This window comes from Hydra vulgaris, chromosome 09 (genome assembly GCF_038396675.1).
Source record: "Hydra vulgaris chromosome 09, alternate assembly HydraT2T_AEP".
Lineage (NCBI taxonomy): Eukaryota > Metazoa > Cnidaria > Hydrozoa > Anthoathecata > Hydridae > Hydra > Hydra vulgaris.
Genome location: NC_088928.1, coordinates 34,157,028 through 34,176,360, shown reverse-complemented (window position 1 = coordinate 34,176,360; position 19,333 = coordinate 34,157,028). Strand labels below are relative to the sequence as shown.

Here is a 19,333-nt window from a genome sequence, read left to right as displayed (position 1 = left end):
TGGTAGATGCGCAAAGTTATTCAACTATGACATATTGTTTTTGGTCAATAATAGATCAAGACAATCAACTTCACCTGTATCAACTGAAATCGTTTTTTACCCTTTTTGCTAGTCAGTCATTGTTGCAGGTAAAAACGCATCTCATAAAAATATTGGCAGTTAGTTAGACCGTCAAAATTGTTAAAACCCAGATGTTATGCAATATGAGTTCAGACCCAGTCACCGCCAAATCAGCGCTTAAGTAGTACTTTGGTACGAAATATTGGTTAATAACGGACGCTAATTGGTCTTTATGACTAATTGTGGCTATGCTAAGCCTACAATATCTTTGGATTTAAGAGCATTGAATGGCAAAATACACCATGAAATTCAAATAAATTAAAAATAATAATGATAATAAAAACTTTTTAAATTGTGCTTGATTAACGTGATTATTTTCACGTTATCAAGGCAACAGTCTAATTTTTTTTTTAAAAAAAGTTCTTCTCAAAAGAAACCTTAAAAAAGTCATGATAACGCCCAGCTGGCGCAACTCATGTTCCAGAGGTCTATAAAATGTTTTAATACGTTTAACACGTTTTGTAAACGTCAAAAAAACGCTCCGTTTTATTTTAAGCTCTGAATATGTATAAGTATACACTAAAGGATTTCTCAAACTATTAAATCTACTATTATATTATTAAATATACTAAACATTTGCACAAAAAAAAAATATCATAAAACGTTTTTTATTGATCGGACATCCATAATTGTGAACATTTGTGAACATCCGTCTGGTCGGACGACTTTGAATACGAAAACATATTACAATAACAAACCAAAAATGGCTGATGCATCAAATCTTAATCAAGGCGTTCAAACATATATTGAAAAAACTCTTTATGTACGTAAATAGTGCAAAAATCAAATTTTTGAAATTTTTTAAAATTATAATTTAAGTTTACTTTTTAATTATATATTATTTTAAGTTTCAAAATTTGCATTAGGCTTGATGCCATATGTATATACATATATTTAAAAAAAGAAAGTAAACTGCTTGAAAAATAAATTTGTTATTGTTGATTGATATTAAACTTAGTTTACGACAGTTTAAAATCAAATAATTTCAATGATAATGAATATTTCTTTCTTTATTCAAACTTTAAAGTTTAGAATGTTTTTATGTAAAAAAAACCATGATATAACTTACACTATACACTTGGTTTGCATAAAATAATTTTACGTCTAAATTTTAAAATATTTAGAACTTCTCTAAAAGCGAGCGCAAAAAGTTTCCTTTTTCAATTTTGTAGTTGATTAAATTAAATACATTTAAAAATAGTTTTATAGTATTAGTTTAAAAAATATTTAAATTAATATCAAGCTTTTTTTATTACCTTATATATCTAATATATACCTTTTATTGCCTAATATATCTTTTTTTGCTTAGTATATTTAATTTCATTACTTAATATACCTAATATTAAGTTTTTTTGCTTTAGGATGCAGACGATTTTTTGGCAAATTTTTCCATGCTTCGGGAAGAAAATGAACATTTAAAAAAATCTAATGAAACTCTACAGCAACAGTTAGAAAAATTACAACAAGAAGTTCAGCAGCTTCATATTGATAAACAAAATTTAGAAAATCAATTGCTTAGAGAAAGAGAGCAACATAAAGAGGTATTATCATTAAAACCAGAACTGCGATGTTATAGTTGCTGTTTTTAGTAAGTAAAAATTAGGTTTGTACAGTTTTAGAATACAACACTCAAAAATAAATATTGTATGCCAAAAGTGTAAAGCAAGTGTAATTTCTGTAAATAGCTGTTTGCATTAAATTTTTTGAAATTTTATATCTAACAAGTGTTGTATGTTAATTATCACAAGATAAAAAAAAAATTCACCAAAGCAAAAATTAGTGAATGTTTTCTAAAGAATTTTAGAAATGTAAATTAGATATTTATTTATAAACATTTTAAATAAGTTAAAATATAAAGAATTGTTTTTATTTGAAATAAATGTTAATATAAGATCAACTACATCAAATATATCCTTAATTTTTTTTTGGTCTATTTATTTCACCATAAAATATATCAAAGTTACAATAATAAATTATAAACTTACATAAATTAGGTAAGGTGTCACTCTTATAGTTAAAAGTAGTCAATTGAGTGTCAGGGAAAAGAAAATTATATGTATCACTTGTTTTAATATTAACAAATGAGTTTGGTAGATTATTTTTGAGAAAATCTAACACAAAAAGACAGTTATAAAGCTTTGCAAGATCTTGAAATTTTAGAATTTTAAACTCAAAAAATCTTTATTTGATACTAGTTTGTATATGAAAAAAATGTCAAAACTCTTTTAAATATACATTTTAAACTGTTTATATGATTTAAAAGAAAACTTTCCTTTTGACTCCAAACAATTCATACATGCATACATATATACATACATATAATATATTCAGTTTTTTGATCAAAGTTTTTTAGAAAACTTTAATCAAAACTATAGAAAAACAGTATGTTATAGTAAGACATACTGCTTTCTCCTCAATAAAGTTTATAAGTTATAGAAGGTACTTTTTTATTAAAAGATATTCAAGCTTCTTGTACAAAAAAAGCATTTTTGAATAGTTTATTCTGGGCTCTTAAGAAATGTTGTAAAGTAAAAATTTACAAGGTGTTGAACTAATTTCAAATATGTAAAATTGAATGGGGTAGACTTCAATTTTATTTGCCATTTTTATAGTATTATAATATTTAAGGCATTATGGAATACAAAAAGTGATATCCAAAGAATTCAAGAAGAGCGTTTGGAATGGAAAGAAAAGTATTTGGATGTTTGCATGAAAGGCGGTAGCAAGCAGGTAGTTATTTTTAGATATTGTTTTAAGGAAAATGTGTTAGTTGTGTTGTTACTTTGTGTTTTTACATTATCACTACTTGTATGATCAGAGTGCTTATAATTAAAGTATTTAACTGTATCAATTACCTTTTAACTGATACAATTATATCTTGTAATATTTTTTTATAAACTTATTTAACATTAACTATATTTATGTATCGTCTACATTTTAATATATTTTTATTTATATTAATTATAATTTATTATTTACTTTTATTTAGTTTAATTTTGAATTAAATAATTTAATTTTATTAGTTGAATAATATTCTAATAATTTAAATTTAATGCAAATGAGATATAACTCATAGTTAACAGGTGTTAAATTTAGGAAGATTTATTAGATACTTAAACAAATATATAGTTAATGTAAGTTACAATACAACAACAATATAACTAATATAAGATCAAATGGTTCATAAAAAATATATATATCCTGACAAATTGCAACATGGAACTCAACTTAGTTTATTGTTAGTTTAGTATTTTTCTATTATATGTCATTATTTAGTACTACTTACAAGTTTTTTTTGCAACATATATCATTAATGATATTTAATACTATACACAAGTTTTTTTACAACATTTCTGTACAAATATCTATTACATTTTTTTTACAAGAACTAGGTTTTTCCTTTTTCTAAAGCATATTTTGGTAAACAAAAGGAAAAGTGTTGATACTATATTAACATTTAATATTGTTAACATTGTTATTAAAAGATGTTGATACAGTTAAAGGTGTTCATGGTTCATTTATACCTTAGAGGTAATGAAGCATTTATAATGATGTTCACAATAATACATAATGCATTTATGTGTGTCAATGTGCTTATGATGCTATAAATTGAAGTTTAATTATATTAGAATCAGAAGAAATTACAGCAGGGTTTACCATTTTTACTAGATTAAGAAAAAGTAAATACCTTTTTAAAATTGGGGCCCATTGCATTTAAGTTTTTGCAGAAAATTTTTAATAAAAATTTCTACAAAAACTTAATATAGTTAATAGTATAGTTAATGAAGTATAGTTAATTAAGTTAAATATGGTGAATGCTCATTCGATTAATTTTATTTTCATTATGTCTAAATGAAAAATAATCTTGCTTGAATAGGTAAAATAATATCATGTAAAGAAATAAGTAAAGAAACATGTAAAGAACTTCGCTTGTTAAAAACATTGTAACCGCTAACTAAACAAAAACTTACATTCAAATAAAAAAATTAAAAAATTTAAAATGATATGAAAAAAAATAGAAAGACTGACTTGCAAAGATGCCTGAGCAATCAGTCCTAGTCTTGACTGAAACAGTTGGTGTAAATTAATACTTTCTTTATAATTTCTTTCTGATTTAAATGCTCCCTGAACCTAAACAAAAATTACCCAATTTGTATTTAATATATTTTATGCTAAATATTTAATATATATTAATTATTTTACATTTTTAGCTGGTAAAAAATAGGGCTCAATTCATTTTAACTCTGATGAAAAACTTTTTTTTTTAAATTTGATTATTACTTTGCATGAATGTGGTTTTTATGAGAAATTTAAATCCTTAACACAATTTTTATGATTAATTTTAAATCTTTATAAAACCTTATTTTATGAACAACAACAGTTTAAAACAACTATTATGTTTTCAAACTTTTTTAAAAAATTATTTAAAGTTTATATAGTTAAAATCATATCACATATAACGCACATACAAAGAACATAGTTAAGAAGAAATACACAAAAAAAGTTTAATAGTCTAACTCTAAGGTAAAATTGTCAATGCTTTTGTCTTTACGTGTATTTAATAAATGTGTCTTTTCTCTGTTAAAGTGAAGTTGTTAAATTCTTTGAGGTTTACTTGTTACCTTCAATTTGTTTTGTTGAAGACATTATTAAAAACTCATTATATTGAATCAATTAAAACATATATTCTCTAAACATTTAACTTTTTTTTTAATATCATTTTAAAAATTTATATAAATTATAGTAGAGAATACCACCCAACATTGGTAAAATACTTATTTAACCTGCAGTCTAGATTCTGATAAATCTAGACTGCTGGTTTAGTGGTCTGGCTACTGCTAAATTGTAACTAAATTGTTAAAAAAATTACTAATTTATTTTTCTATTGTTATGGAAAGATTTAGTTAATTCTTGGTTTAATTGTTTCTTTTTAATTTTTTTACAAAGAATTATTTAAAATATTTATCAAACTTCATTTTCTAAACAAAGAAAATGAAGAAATTATTAAAAAAAGTTGACTGTGTTTATTAAATATATTATATAACTAGCATGTATTTTGTTACAAAATACTTATATAAAAGATTATATTTTTTATTTTATTTGGCAACAGATATAACAAAAAAAATTTTTTTAAACATAATATGTTTTTTATATATTTTATAAATTTAAATATGTACGATAGTAAATTATGTGTGTGATTAAACACAGCTGATAATAAATTTATGCAAGTTAAGAGATAAGCATGTGCGGTTGCACATTATTTCTGACCATGTCTTATAATATTTGTAACTTCTAAAAAGCATAATAGTTAACTATAAAGCAGCTTTTCTAGTAGTTCTACAATGCTTATGATTTCTATTATTTTTGCATTTGCTTTCTCAAAATGAACTAAATTACTTTGTCAAGTTTTTCTGTTTTTGTTTATGGTATCACTGCATATTTTATATATCTCAATCTAAAAGTATATAAATAATTTTTTTTATAAATTTATAACTTACAAACTGAAAAATACTGAATTAAGTGATACATAAAGAGTGAACAAGTTAATTTTTCAAAATGGAGGATATTTTTAAAATTAATCATCAAAGTCACTAAAAAGCATTTCATTTCCTAATATTAAGGCCATTAAAAAAATTTGAATAAGTTATCACACTAATATATATATATATATATATATATATATATATATATATATATATATATATATATATATATATATATATATATATATATATATATATATATATGGGTTCCAAGGTAATGTGACTGCAAATTACAAACAGTTTTTTTTTGCAAAAAAAGAAAACTTTTTTATTTACAAACTTTCTGCACTAAATAAAAAGATGTTTCTTTCTGCATTTAAATAAAATTTAGCAAATTGAACATTCACACTTTTTAAGTCATAGACACATTTATATGAAATTACATTATTGAAAAATTCCTTATGTTTTTTTCAAGTAGTTTTTACATTTTTATGCTCATATCATCAATTACATCTTTTTGCACTTTTTTTAAAAATACCTAAATGCTTTTTTTTAAATAGTGTAATATTGATACTTGAATGAATATAATTTAATTCAATATATATATATATATATATATATATATATATATATATATATATATATATATATATATATATTATATATATATATATATATATATATATATATATATATATATATATATATATATATATATATATATATATATATATATATATATATATATATATATATATATATATATATATATATATATATATATATATATATGTATTTATTTTATTATTAATTATTATACTCATTTAAGTTTGTGTGTGTGTACATATTATAGATATACCATTTGTTTACATTTATGTGTAACTTATTATTTATGTAAATAATATCTCAGTAGCAAATTTAAAGTTGATTTTGTGTCATCAAATCATATTATACCTTACTTCCAAGGAGCCAGTATTAAATGAAAAACAAAAGACATGGAAATTTAAACAGGTGTGTTTGCTTTTTGTCATGTTTATTTTAATTTAATACATGTGCTAAGGGAATAACCCTTTTTTGAATTTCATGTTATAATGTTACTATTTTTATTTTTTATCATATAATCTTTTGAATGCTCAACTGTGTTATTTAATCCTCCTTGAAATCAAGTGTCTGACTATTTGTTGTAAAATGTTATAAAACTCTAAAAACACTTAAGATACTGGTGTATCATGTAAGTAAGCATTTTATCTCCGTAAAATGCTGAAACTGGTCATTATGTAAATGAATTGCTTTCAATCATCAACTGTTCGATTATTAATGAAAATTATTAGTTTTGTAATTGTATTTTTATTATTTTTTGGATTATTATTTATATTTTTTTTTAGTATATTTTTGGACCTCATAACTATAATATACAAACATATATATATATATATATATATATATATATATATATATATATATATATATATATATATATATATATATATATATATATATATATATATATATATATTATATATATATATATATATATAAGGGTTGAAATAAGTGTCGGACATCGCGGTCTCTTGGACCATTCTTGAGACCTGCTAGAAGAGGGCAACAAACCATTGTTCATTTTTTCAGTAAAAATGAACAATATTTTGTTGCCCCGATAAATCAGGTCTCAAAAACAGTCTGGGGGCATTGATGTTCAACACTTATTTTGACCCCTGTATAATATATATACTTGTATACAATAAAAGTGTCTCTACCAATTATGGACAAATCTTTTTGAAATTAATAGATAAGCATTTTTTCAATCTTCAAACCCTTTGCATAAACTATTCAATTGAAACACCACAAAAGTTAGCAACAGCTGCTCAAATAACATTTCAAAAATCACAAAAAATAAATTTAAAAAACACAACTGAAAACTTCCCTTGCAATTGCAAGCAAAAAAAACTTGTCCCCTGAATGGATATTGTAGAGCGGCAAACATAATTTACAAATGTATAACATCTTCCCCAAACACACCTAGCAAAGCATACATTGGTTTATCAGAGGGTATGTAGAAAAAGAGATATAAAACTTTTAAATACAACCACTCTCTCAAAATATATATGGGAAACTAGGGAAAAGCTTAAAGAAACACCAGAATTAACTTGGTCTATCCTAAAAAAAGCCCCTGCTTTCAACAATACAACATAAAAAAAATGTTTACTTTGTTTATATGAAAAACTAATAATTTTACCTAAAAATAATATGCTGAAGAGCTACTTAATAAAAAAACAGAGATAATTTCCAAAATGTTGTCACCAAAATAAATTTCTATTAAGCAACCACACACATGAAGATTAGATACAATATTGTAACAATAGTTTTTTCTGTATAGTTTTACGTGACTAGTTCTAATTGTATATAATCTTTTAACAAAATTACTATATTTGTAATTCACCTGATTATTGCAACAGCATGAAACTAAAGTGGTGAAATGGTAAAAATCATATTTTATTTTCGACTTGCTCTCGGCCACACTCCCCTAAAATGGTTTACAGGAGCAATTAACAGCTCTCGCAAAAGCTCAATTTTTTTCTCAAAAATATAATTATCATTGTAACTAAAATGAAAAACACAAAGTCATTTTAATTAAAAAAAAAAAATTAATTGCATAATTAATTGCAATGCTTTTTAAAAAGCATGGTTGTTGCAACAAAAAAAATTAAAATTGAGTCCAATTGAAATACAAATGTTTTTTATTAGATTGGACTAACTGATAAATATAATGTAATAACACTCTAAATTAAATTGATAAAATATAAAATTATTACACTCTAAATTGTTGCATAATAATTTTTATTTTATGTAATAAATTATATATTTTATATATTAATTACTTAAATATATTATTCACTTTTATTGTGGAATTTTTAATTGTTTAATTTTTAAAATGTTTGCATTTTAATACAATAAGAAAATGTAAAACATTTTTATAGTTAAAACTTTTATAGCTCTTTGTCAAATTTTTTATCAAATAAGTAATGTTGTTAATAAATAAATGGATAGCTAGTGTGAAAACCCTAAGACAATGCTTGTCTTAAGAAGTTTAAAGGCATAACTCGCCATGTTTGTTTTAGGAGAGCTTTTCTCCACTCTTGCACTCCTTTACTCCCGCTGAGGCATATATATATATATATATATATATATATATATATATATATATATATATATATATATATATATATATATATATATATATATATATATATATATATATATATATATATATATATATATATATATATATATATATATATAGAAAAAATTATATATAAAGAATATATAAGAATGCGAAAACAAGCATTGCAATTTACATTAAAATGCAAACATTTTAAAAATTAAACTATTAAAAATTCCACAATAAAAGTGAATAATATATTAAAGCATAAAAGTTGTCCTCGATGGACAACACTCTTCTTCTTATTCTGTAACTTCAGGGGTTCCTTCCAAGGTTCTATCCTTGGCCCTATACTCTTTTTAATTTACATTAATGATCTTCCAGATATTCTCACATCTAAGGTGGCATTGTTTGCTGATGATACTACCATTTATTCTTGTCGTGATAAGAAACCAACACCCTCTGATTGCTTGGAGGGGGCATTTGAGCTTGAAAAGGATCTCACTTCTGCTACAGCATGGGGCTCACAGTGGCTGATGAATTTTAATTCAGATAAAACTCAATTTTTTTCAGCCAATCGTTATCGCAATAATTTAGATCTTCCTATATTTATAAACGGTGATGTACTCGATAAGTCACCTGCTCTTCATCTTCTAAGATTAAGTCTTACTTCCAATCTTTCTTGGAAACCATACATCAAATCAGTTGCAAAATTAGCATCTGCTAAGGTTGCAACTCTTTATCGAGCTCGACACTTTCTTACTCCGGATTCTATTCTCTATCTCTATAAATCTCAAATCCGGCCTTGTATGGAATACTGTTGCCATATCAGGGGCGGATCTTCTAATGATGCCCTTTCTCTTTTAGACAAGGTGCAAAAATGCATTGTAAACATAGTTTGACCTGCTCTTGCAGCCAACCTCCAACCATTATCACATCGTCGTAATGTTGCTTCTCTTTCTCTTTTCTAAAATACTATAATAGGCACTGCTCTAAAGAGCTAGCGTCTCTTGTGCTATCTACTAAAATTCATTCTCGTGTTACTTGTCATTCAATTAAGTGTCACCTTTTTTCTGTGACTGTTCCTAAGTGCTCGAAAAACGCTTATTTGTCTAGTTTTTTTCCTTGAACATCAGTTCTTTGGAATTCGCTTCCTTCATCTTGCTTTCCTGATTCATATAATTTGCAATTTTTTAAGTTGTCTGTCAATCGTTATCTTGCTCTACAATCTTCATCTTTACTCTTTCAGTAACTTCCAACTTTAATTAGTGGCTGCTTGCAGCCTTGTTGAAAGCGAAGATATTTAAAATATATATATATATATATATATATATATATATATATATATATATATATATATATATATATATATATATATATATATATATGTATATATATATACAAGTTTGATAAATGCTAATGATAAATAATAGATTAACTCTTATGTATTATTTTAGAGTTTGTTGAGCACTGGTACTATTCCAGAAAGCATTGCTGATGGTAATTTTGTTGAAGTTTTATTTATTTTTAATTATAAATTCTTTACTGAAATGTTTTTAGCAATCCAATTTTCATTGCAATGCAGCAAAAAAAAAATATTGCATATGGCTTTTTTACTGCAAAAAAAAACATTAAAAAAAAAATTGAAATTTTTTTTTAAATGTTTTTTTTTTTTGTTTTGTTGAAAGTTTAACAAAATGTTTATTTTAAAAATACTTTTTATTTCTTTTTTTAGAATTTTACTCCAACTTATCTTCGACTTTTGGGCTGAATGAGAATGAAGATCAGCCAGGTATAGTTACATAATAAGTTGTTTGTGGTTAAAAAATATTTGCTGCATGTTTTTTTTTTTTTTTTTTTGCAGCAATCATATTTGTATATAGTTTAGATATTTGGGTTTTGGGTAACTTAAATTAACAAATGCACAACTTTCTGTTTTCAACACTTCATGAGCACATCCACAAGCATTTTGAAAGTTCCATTAAATGCTGTACTTAAGAATTTAAATATAAACTGTGCCAAGGTATAAATTAAATAAATATATACAGGTTATGGATTGCCATCTAAATATGTCATCTTCAAAGAATGTTGATTTTGTAGTTTTGATTTAACCATTGATTGATAGGAAGGAAAACTCTTTTTACCAGTATTACAGAAACTCTCAACAAGTATATGCAATGCATCAAGATTCTAGTTGTGTGGAAAGTGTTGATACAAAGTTATCAAAAGGAAATCTCAAATCTGCCACATGATAGGATGAACATTAAAATCTGCATCATGTTTCGGGTACGTTGATTTGATCATTTTTCAATCAATTTAAAAAAACCTTTAAAATGACAAAATTATGTCTTTCAGAAGAACATCATAAGAACTATGTTCCATTTAAATTTCAAGTTTAGTATGCATAGCTTATAACTACTTGTTGCTAATTTAATATTTCTAGTACTATTTTTTAATATTTAATGTGTTGTTTATAACTATTTGTTTATTTAATGTTTAAACTTAAATAATTTAGTAATTATAATTGGTGAAAAATTAATTTTGAATAAATTCAACTTCATAATATATATGTCTTTACATAAGACATATGAAGTGGGATAAAACTCTTCCTGACCTTTTTTGATATATATGTATATATATATATATATATATATATATATATATATATATATATATATATATATATATATATATATACACACACACACACACATATACATATGTATATATATATATATACATATGTATATGTGTACATATATATATATATATATGTTTTATATATATACACACACACACACACACACACACACATATATGCATATTCATATGTATATATATATACATATGTATATGCGTATATATATTTACCACAAACCACACATTTTGTATAACCACATTCATTTTTTATGCTGCTTTTTTCTTATACTTGAATTTTTGTTGTGGTATGCAATTAAATGTATTTAAGGTGTCTTCTTGTTTTAGAAGGGATTTTTGGTCTTTTTTAATCATTTAAATCATATAGAGTATTTCTACCTCATGTTACCAGCTGTATTTCCAATAATACAGTTGTAATTTTTTTGCAGTTATAGTTATACATATAAATCTATGGGTGTATGATGTTATGGGTTGTGGTATGTAGGAGAACGTCCAAGATGTGTTTGTGATGTACTAAAAAATATTAAAACTTATTAAAAGGTTTTTTAAACGTGTTTATTGGGGTTTGCGAAGTTTCTTTGTTTCTGATGTTTTGATAAAATATTTCAAGTAGTAAAATAGTACATCAAGGGCAAATATAAAGTTGTAATAGTTGTATAATTGTATCTTATTCAAAATTACTGTATTTGATTGCATTTTGTGTTACATTGATTTTGAGGTATGTTGAAAATTGTTCAGAGTGGTTTTGTGCAGATTTCAAGGAGTTTCATAAAATGCTGAAGTGTGAATGCATCTCATGTATTAGACAAATTTAAACTTGTTAATGCATTTTGTATATTTTTATTGCAGTAGTTATATACTGTAATAGACTCAATGTTAAAACCCTTGATGAGAACTTGGTGAACTCTTGAACAACTATGCCAAGCTTTTTATCAGTTTGTTGGTTGGGTTAAGCTAGCTGGTGTTGCATTTAAGAAGTTTGATAGCATTTTTAAAGTAAAGGGACACTTATATAAAGATGATAAAAAGTTTATTAAAATTTTTATTTAAGTTAATATAAATATAAGTTATTATATGCTTTATTTCTCAAAATCAAATCTCATTGGTTTACTTGTTTTCAAAAAATTCCTTTGGCTCCTCTGACCTTGGCGTTGTCGAGTCTAAACTAGCAACTTAGATACCTCTTATTGCATGACACTATTCTGTAACTTGTCAATAAATCAAACAATTAACGAAATTTTAAAAATGGATCTCAAACTCAGATTTTCCTCGCATTGCGCTGCTGCACTTTCGAACTGTAACCGTTACTTTCATATCTATCAGCAAAATAATTCTCCAGAAAACAGTCGGCTCTTTACTACTTTCAAACTAGTTACTAGTTTTTTACTGTTTTTTTTACTCTTTCTCAAACTTTAACTCCAAAGCAAGAACCTTGAGAAATAAAGCAAGTGCTCAATCGCTATCGAATCAATTAAAACAAATAAAGAGTACTAATTATTTTACGCAAGTTAACTCCGTCTCTTGATTCGCATGGTTTGATTTCATGACTTAAATAGTTCATTAAATGAGCACTTGATAACATTATCACATCAAACATGAGCAGAGATGAGTAGAGATAGATGAACACTTTATAACATGATAAATTTGTTGTTTGATCATCTGTTGTAAATAATGTTTTTACATCTATTTCAATATATATATATTTTTTTTAAAAGCAATTCAATATTTTCTCTTAATCTTTTTTCTATAGTTTTACAGTTATTAACTAAGTTTTCTGCTGCAAAATGTTGAAAAGCAAGGTATTTTTCAAAAAAAGTTGTTATTGAAACCAAAACAGAAAAGTTAATGCTCACAATTTTAAAAACTTTCGGTGTACAAAAAAAAAAAAAAGTCAAAAATACTTCTAAAATAAAATCATTACAAAAAAAAATAGCACTTGAGAACAAACAACTACATATATCTAATTAAATGTTCATCTCATTTACGAATTTCCTTCCTTGATCATTTTAAATTCTTTATATTGAACCATGAAATTATTAAATGTATTAACACAATCAGGAGCAATTTACAGTTGCTCCTGATTGTGTTAATACATTTAATAATTTCATGATATTGAATAACATAATTTTGATATTGAATAACATAATTTAACATGATTTATACTATTTAAAACATACATTAGCAGCGATGAGGCTTTTGTAGTGCAGTCGTTCATCTGAAAACCAGTTTTTTAAAAAAGAATTAAAACATTTCAACTTAAAATTTGAAGATGTATAAAAAGTTATTAAAACAAGATTAAACTAGCAACTAAGAAGAACTTTTTTTTTGTAAAAGTTCTTCTTAGTTGCTAGTATTCTTTGTTTTTTACTGTTTAATACAGTGTTCCTGTACTTTACAGGATTACAATACAGGATTCCTGTACTTTAGTATTTTTGTGCCATCTGTACTGTACTAATTAATCTCTTTTAGGCATAATGCTTAAGTTTTGAAATCAATCTTTAACTCCCTAAAATTGTTTGTATGCACGTTTATAATTTTGTGCCGTAAACTTTATTTTATCTTTATTATTTCATAATTTTTGATAAACTCAGTCATAAATACGTATGAAGATTAAATACAAAATCCTAGCTAAGTGCTAAAAATTGAAATTTTTGGTTTGGTGTTAAAATGTGTTCTATGTGCCAAACACTACACAGTATAAACCGGCGTAAGTGATATTCACTGTGGAATGTTCCGCAACAAATGAGGCAGAAAAAAATAAAGCTTTTTCTACCTTAATTGTTGTGGAACAACGAACCTAAATTTCTTTTTGAAAGAAGTTTTTAAAATCTCTCTTTGTCTATTGTTTATACATTTATGTTTATTAATTAAAATTATGACATAAAATACCATTGTTAATTAACAAAATAACTAATTTAATTAGATATCAAACGAAAATAGTTGATATTTTAGTAGTATTTTAGTTGATATTGATTAGTAAAACTTACCGATAAATTTACTGCTAATTTTGCCGGTAAAAAATTTTAAGTTTTCATCGGATAATTACCACGGTATTTTATTTGCATAAAACTTCATGAAAATTTTGAAATTTATACCTACTTTACCTATACCTATTTTAAAACGTGTCAAATTATCTTTTTTATAATCTATTCATGTTGAGCTTGAATAGATTTTAAAAATCTATTCCTTTTTAACAACTTTTTATCAAGAAGTTTAAAAGTAAGATATAAAGAAATTATCGCAAAACTATTGATACTAGTAACTACGAATCTGTTATTTTAGAAAAACTCAGGATCAAAAAAAAAAAGGAAAAAAAAAAAAAAAATCGGTGCTTTTACTATGCTTTTATGTTAATTTCGTTTTTAAAAAATTAAAACAAAAAATCTGGTGTTTTTTAATTTTATTTTGGTCCTTAGAATGTACATATTAGTTTTTTTTAGTTGTTTTCTTAATTGTATTTCAAAAAATATTGAAATATAAATTTTCTCGACTTTTGTTTTTAGTTCAGCCTATTATTACAAACCAACTATGGGATCCGGAAACAAAGCGTTTTGAGTGCAAAGAATGCAAGGCAACATTTAGGCAATTTTCAGATCTAAAATCCCATATCGATAAAAACCGCTGTGTTAAATATACATTTCAATGTCCAGAATGTAGTATTGTTTTTAGCAATGCAACTAGTTTCACAAAGCATTTGAAATACCATGTTGGTAAAACAATTTCTTGTGAATATTGCGGGGATAAGTTTATGCATGAGAAAGGTTTACAAAGACATGTAAAAATGTATCATACAGAGTTTAATCAGCATTATTCATGTCAGTTATGCTCAAAGCTTTTTAACCGCAAAACCTTATTAGAAAATCACATCCGGCGACACTTTGATTATCGTCCTTTTAAGTGCAATTCATGCGAGAAGTCATTTAAAACTAGACAGTATTTAACTGGGCATATAAATGGTGTACATAAAAATGACAAACAGTTTGTTTGCGATAAATGTGACGCTCGCTTCAGCTGGAGAACTACTTGGAAAAGGCATATACAAAGTCATGCTATTAAAACAGGAAGAAAGAAAAAGAAAAGTAGAGCTGACAACTCTGCAATTTCCTCTGCAACTCCAACGACACTAAGCGTTCCAAATCTCCAGCAAATGGTGCATAGTGTTGTTCTTAACCATGTAGGCATCCCAATTGGTCATAATGTTGTTTCTATATCCGATCCAGATACTTCATTAGCAAACAGTACGGTTCAACTATCGCATTCCGTTGTTCCTCAAATGCAAAATCACTGTTTAACTACCTTATCTCACCTGTCTCATAATCAATACTCTCATAATCACATGACTGATAAAAGTATAGAAGTGCCAATTACCCAAATATCAGATTCATTGTCGGCTAATAGTTTAACAGTTAATCAATTGATGCCTGATCGTGTTAACGAAATCCATATAAATCAGATCTCAAGTAATTTTAATTGAGATTCGTATTATCTAATAACATATTTTAATCTTTTCAACTTGAAATTTGAAAAGGTTTTTAAATGTGTCAAAGCTTGCATATTCATAAAAAAAAAAAAACATTCCAAGCGTACAAATCCTGTGCACAAAGTATAGATCTTGAAGCGAATTTAATAAATGTTTGCTTTACATTATTAACTTGTTGTTGTGCTCCTGAGGTGTTACAATGAAACGATAATTTTTAGTTATCAAGGCTCACAAAAAAAGTAAAATAAAATCATTAGGGAGGGGTTGCTTAAAGAACTTTTTGTTTGTTTTGGTTTGAATATTTTACGTGGGTTATTTCAATATTTTTCCTTCGAATATGAATATAATAAAAATACTAATATTTTAAATCGTGGTTTTGTTGTTACAGTAACCGTTGTTGTAATAAAGAAGTCTAACAAGCAACAAGAGCAAAATTACGAAGTTTTGAAAAGGTCGTTTGATTACTCTGGTGGACAAAAACGAACAAATGCAATCAATAGTTTTGAAAATGAGGATACGTCGATCACAACTTCTGAAGATACGTCGAATAAGTTCAAGCAAGGTGAATATTCTCCTCAAAAAAAAGTTTATGTTAAATTAAAACGACAATTTTCTGAAGAAAAACAATCTTATGTCACTTCCAGTGGATCACTTATAACTGCAAAGATTGAAGCATTATCTCCAGAGTCACCGAATGAAGATATAACAGAAGAGGTTGTATTAGTAGATAATATATCTGAAATAAAAACTGATTCACATACGGAGAGAAAAGAAACATTTCCGGAGAACTATACAAATAAGCTAGAGCAGTTTATTGAACGCGTTAACAACATATACGGCGAAATAGCTTATGAATGCTCTTTTTGCAAAAAGTCTTTCAGCTCTCTATCGGCTATAAGACGTCATATTCCTATACATTTAGATGATCGTCCGTATGTTTGCAACTTTTGTGGTCAAGCATTTAAAGTAAAAATTTATTTAGATTCTCATATACAAGGTAAACACAGTACTGCCAAATTGTCCTGCAATATATGTGGTAGACCCTTTAAGTGGAGGGCTACTTTATATACTCATATGAAGAATTGTACTAATAAAAATTAGTTATATTTATATATAATGTATATTTTTTATTTTATCGTTTTTTATTTTATTTTACACGAATGAAACCATATATATATTCTTTTCTTTCTTTTTTTAAGCTTGTGAATAATAGTAAATATATTGCCAGTGTTTTTTTTTTATTTTTCCAAACTGCACGCGTCAAATATCTTAAAACATTCAATATTCGGTTCTAAAAACATCCAGCATTTTTTTTTTTATTTCGCACTTTTTGCGGACATTTAAAACTACTTACAAAAAATCCTTTCATGTGGTCTGGAAAAATAATATATGGTTATAATACATGTTTTAGTTTAATTTTCAAAGCTAAAATAAAAAATCTCCAAAATCACACAATAAATCTAGGACATCAAAAAAACACGATCTACCAAAAACAGACACTAAAAAATATACATCAGTTTTTATCGAATAGCTACACAATTGTTACAATGTGCGTTTTTTATCCATTTAAAAACACATATACAATCATATATCTCTCGGACATCAAAATGATAAAGGATGCATCTGTAAAGTAAAAATATAACAATCTTCATTCTTTTACTTTTAATTAGTGATCAATCTTTCTGCAAATATTTTTTGATTGTGTTGAAGAGATTTATTTTTTGAATAAGGTGGTATAAAATTTTAGTCAAAAAAATAATTTTTTTAAAATTAAAATGTTAAATTTTTGACCGAGTAAGAATTTTTTTAGATTTTTTTGGAAAATGGACATTAAACTCTATGAAGTAAAATTTGCTATCAACAAACTTAAATGTATCCTTGTGTAACTTTTTATGCCGGGCATAAATTTTTTGTCAAAATTAAATTTGCCTTTTCCAATAAAAGTTATAAATTAAAAATGAAAACGGTAAAGTTTTAAAGAATGAAATTTAAAGGTTGAATAAAATACGCTAATCATCAACTCGGTAAGTAAGACTTTTATAAATTGTCTGACCAATGAATCTGATTGTAGTTATTCAATTACAAGTATTTTACTTCATTTGTTAAAGAACACGTGACATGTTAATAGGTCGTACTTATTTGCATTGAATAAATCTTAATTTGCATGCTAGCTTTTTTATCACTCATTTTACAGCGACTAGATGTCTGGTAAAGTTTTTTTTACCCATGCAAACAGTGAGTTTCAAAACACCGGTTTGTTTCCGCTCGACATCAATAAAATTGGTCAATTGATATTGCAAACTGTAATTACGTTTGAAATACTACCATCTCAACCTGAGTCTTCATCACCTTTATCACCAGTACCTACGTCATAGCCAGGACAAGTAACTACGGTCTTACCGTTGTCTTCTGAATATATTTCAACAGCAATTAGCATCAGCGTAAGTTGCGTCAGCTCCAAAGTCAACTGCCTTCAACCTTCAACAGTAGTAATGTAGTAACTCCAGTTAATCAATAGGATCAAGTTGTTAAGAAATTTTATTGGGAGAGGGGTTACGTATCTGTATTTTGCCGACTAAAACCAAAACATCTTTTTTTGCCTACCAAAGTATCTTTTAAAATATATATATATATATATGTATATATACTCATGATCAATCCTGATAAGTGAGAACTCTATAGAACCATGATTTTTTAAATCTATCCCGGAAAACGAGAAGTGCTATTAAAGCGTTGACTGACGATGAGTGAAAAAAATCCAAGCCTTTTATGAGCTTTGCTAATTAATGAACAAGATTTGGTTGCCTGCAGAAAGCTGATTTCACACAGAGTTTGAGAGGTGTGGCGGAATAGAGTCGCAAAATTTTGATTGTCGAAAATGTAAAAAAGGAATCGTGTCGCAAATTGTCTCATTATTGATTGTCGAATAACAGAATACGGAATGATGTCGCAAAGGAGTTTAATAAATAGTGTCTAAAACAAAAAAAAGGAATAGTGTTGTAAATGAATTTAATGAATAGTGTCAAAAATAGTAAAAAGGTATAAAGTCCTAAAGAAGTTGGATGAATAGTAACAAAAATAAAAAAATTATAATAACTATAAATCTGTATTTAGTTAGCATGTCTGATGTCATACTGAAGTAGCCTGCTGCCAGGGGCTTCACTACATACATCGACTATTAAATAGCCTGAACCGTAAGGGAGTGCTGCTACATCGACTGAGGGTTTTGCATAGAGCAGCAATTTTTTCTTTCATTATTCTTTGTTTTTTTTTTCTGTAAAAGTTGTATGCTATAAAGATAAGCAAAACGAGTAAGCAATTGCTGAAATTAACTATTTAGGACACATTCCTTTTTTACTATTAGCGACACTATTCCGTTTTTGTTTTGTTTTCGACACTATTTATTAAATTCATATTCGACACGATTCCTTT

General features: G+C 25.9%; 1 protein-coding gene across 4 annotated transcripts; it reads left to right on the top strand.

Moving 5' to 3' along the window:
* Nucleotides 1-747: 747 nt before the first annotated feature.
* On the top strand, nt 748-17,122 carry LOC105843146 (gastrula zinc finger protein XlCGF26.1). Of its 4 annotated transcripts, none has more exons than XM_065805468.1 (7): nt 748-883; nt 1,482-1,661; nt 2,749-2,850; nt 6,570-6,614; nt 10,221-10,263; nt 10,499-10,555; nt 16,290-17,122. In XM_065805468.1, exons 1-7 carry the CDS (start codon nt 824-826, stop codon nt 17,000-17,002), a joined length of 1,200 nt encoding a protein of 399 aa, XP_065661540.1. In that variant the 5' UTR covers nt 748-823; the 3' UTR covers nt 17,003-17,122. The 4 variants fall into 4 exon arrangements, with proteins under 4 accessions (XP_065661540.1, XP_065661538.1, XP_065661541.1 ...); XM_065805466.1 differs by having other exon boundaries at nt 14,925-17,122; XM_065805469.1 differs by lacking the exon at nt 6,570-6,614.
* The last annotated feature ends 2,211 nt before the right edge of the window (nt 17,123-19,333 follow it).

Coding starts and splice junctions, on each gene's coding strand:
- LOC105843146 (XM_065805466.1), top strand. CDS start 824: ATGGCTGATGCATCAAATCTTAATCAAGGCGTTCAAACATATATTGAA. Junction 10,264..10,498: donor TCCAGAAAGCATTGCTGATG/GTAATTTTGTTG, acceptor TTCTTTTTTTAG/AATTTTACTCCAACTTATCT. Junction 10,556..14,924: donor TGAGAATGAAGATCAGCCAG/GTATAGTTACAT, acceptor TTTTGTTTTTAG/TTCAGCCTATTATTACAAAC.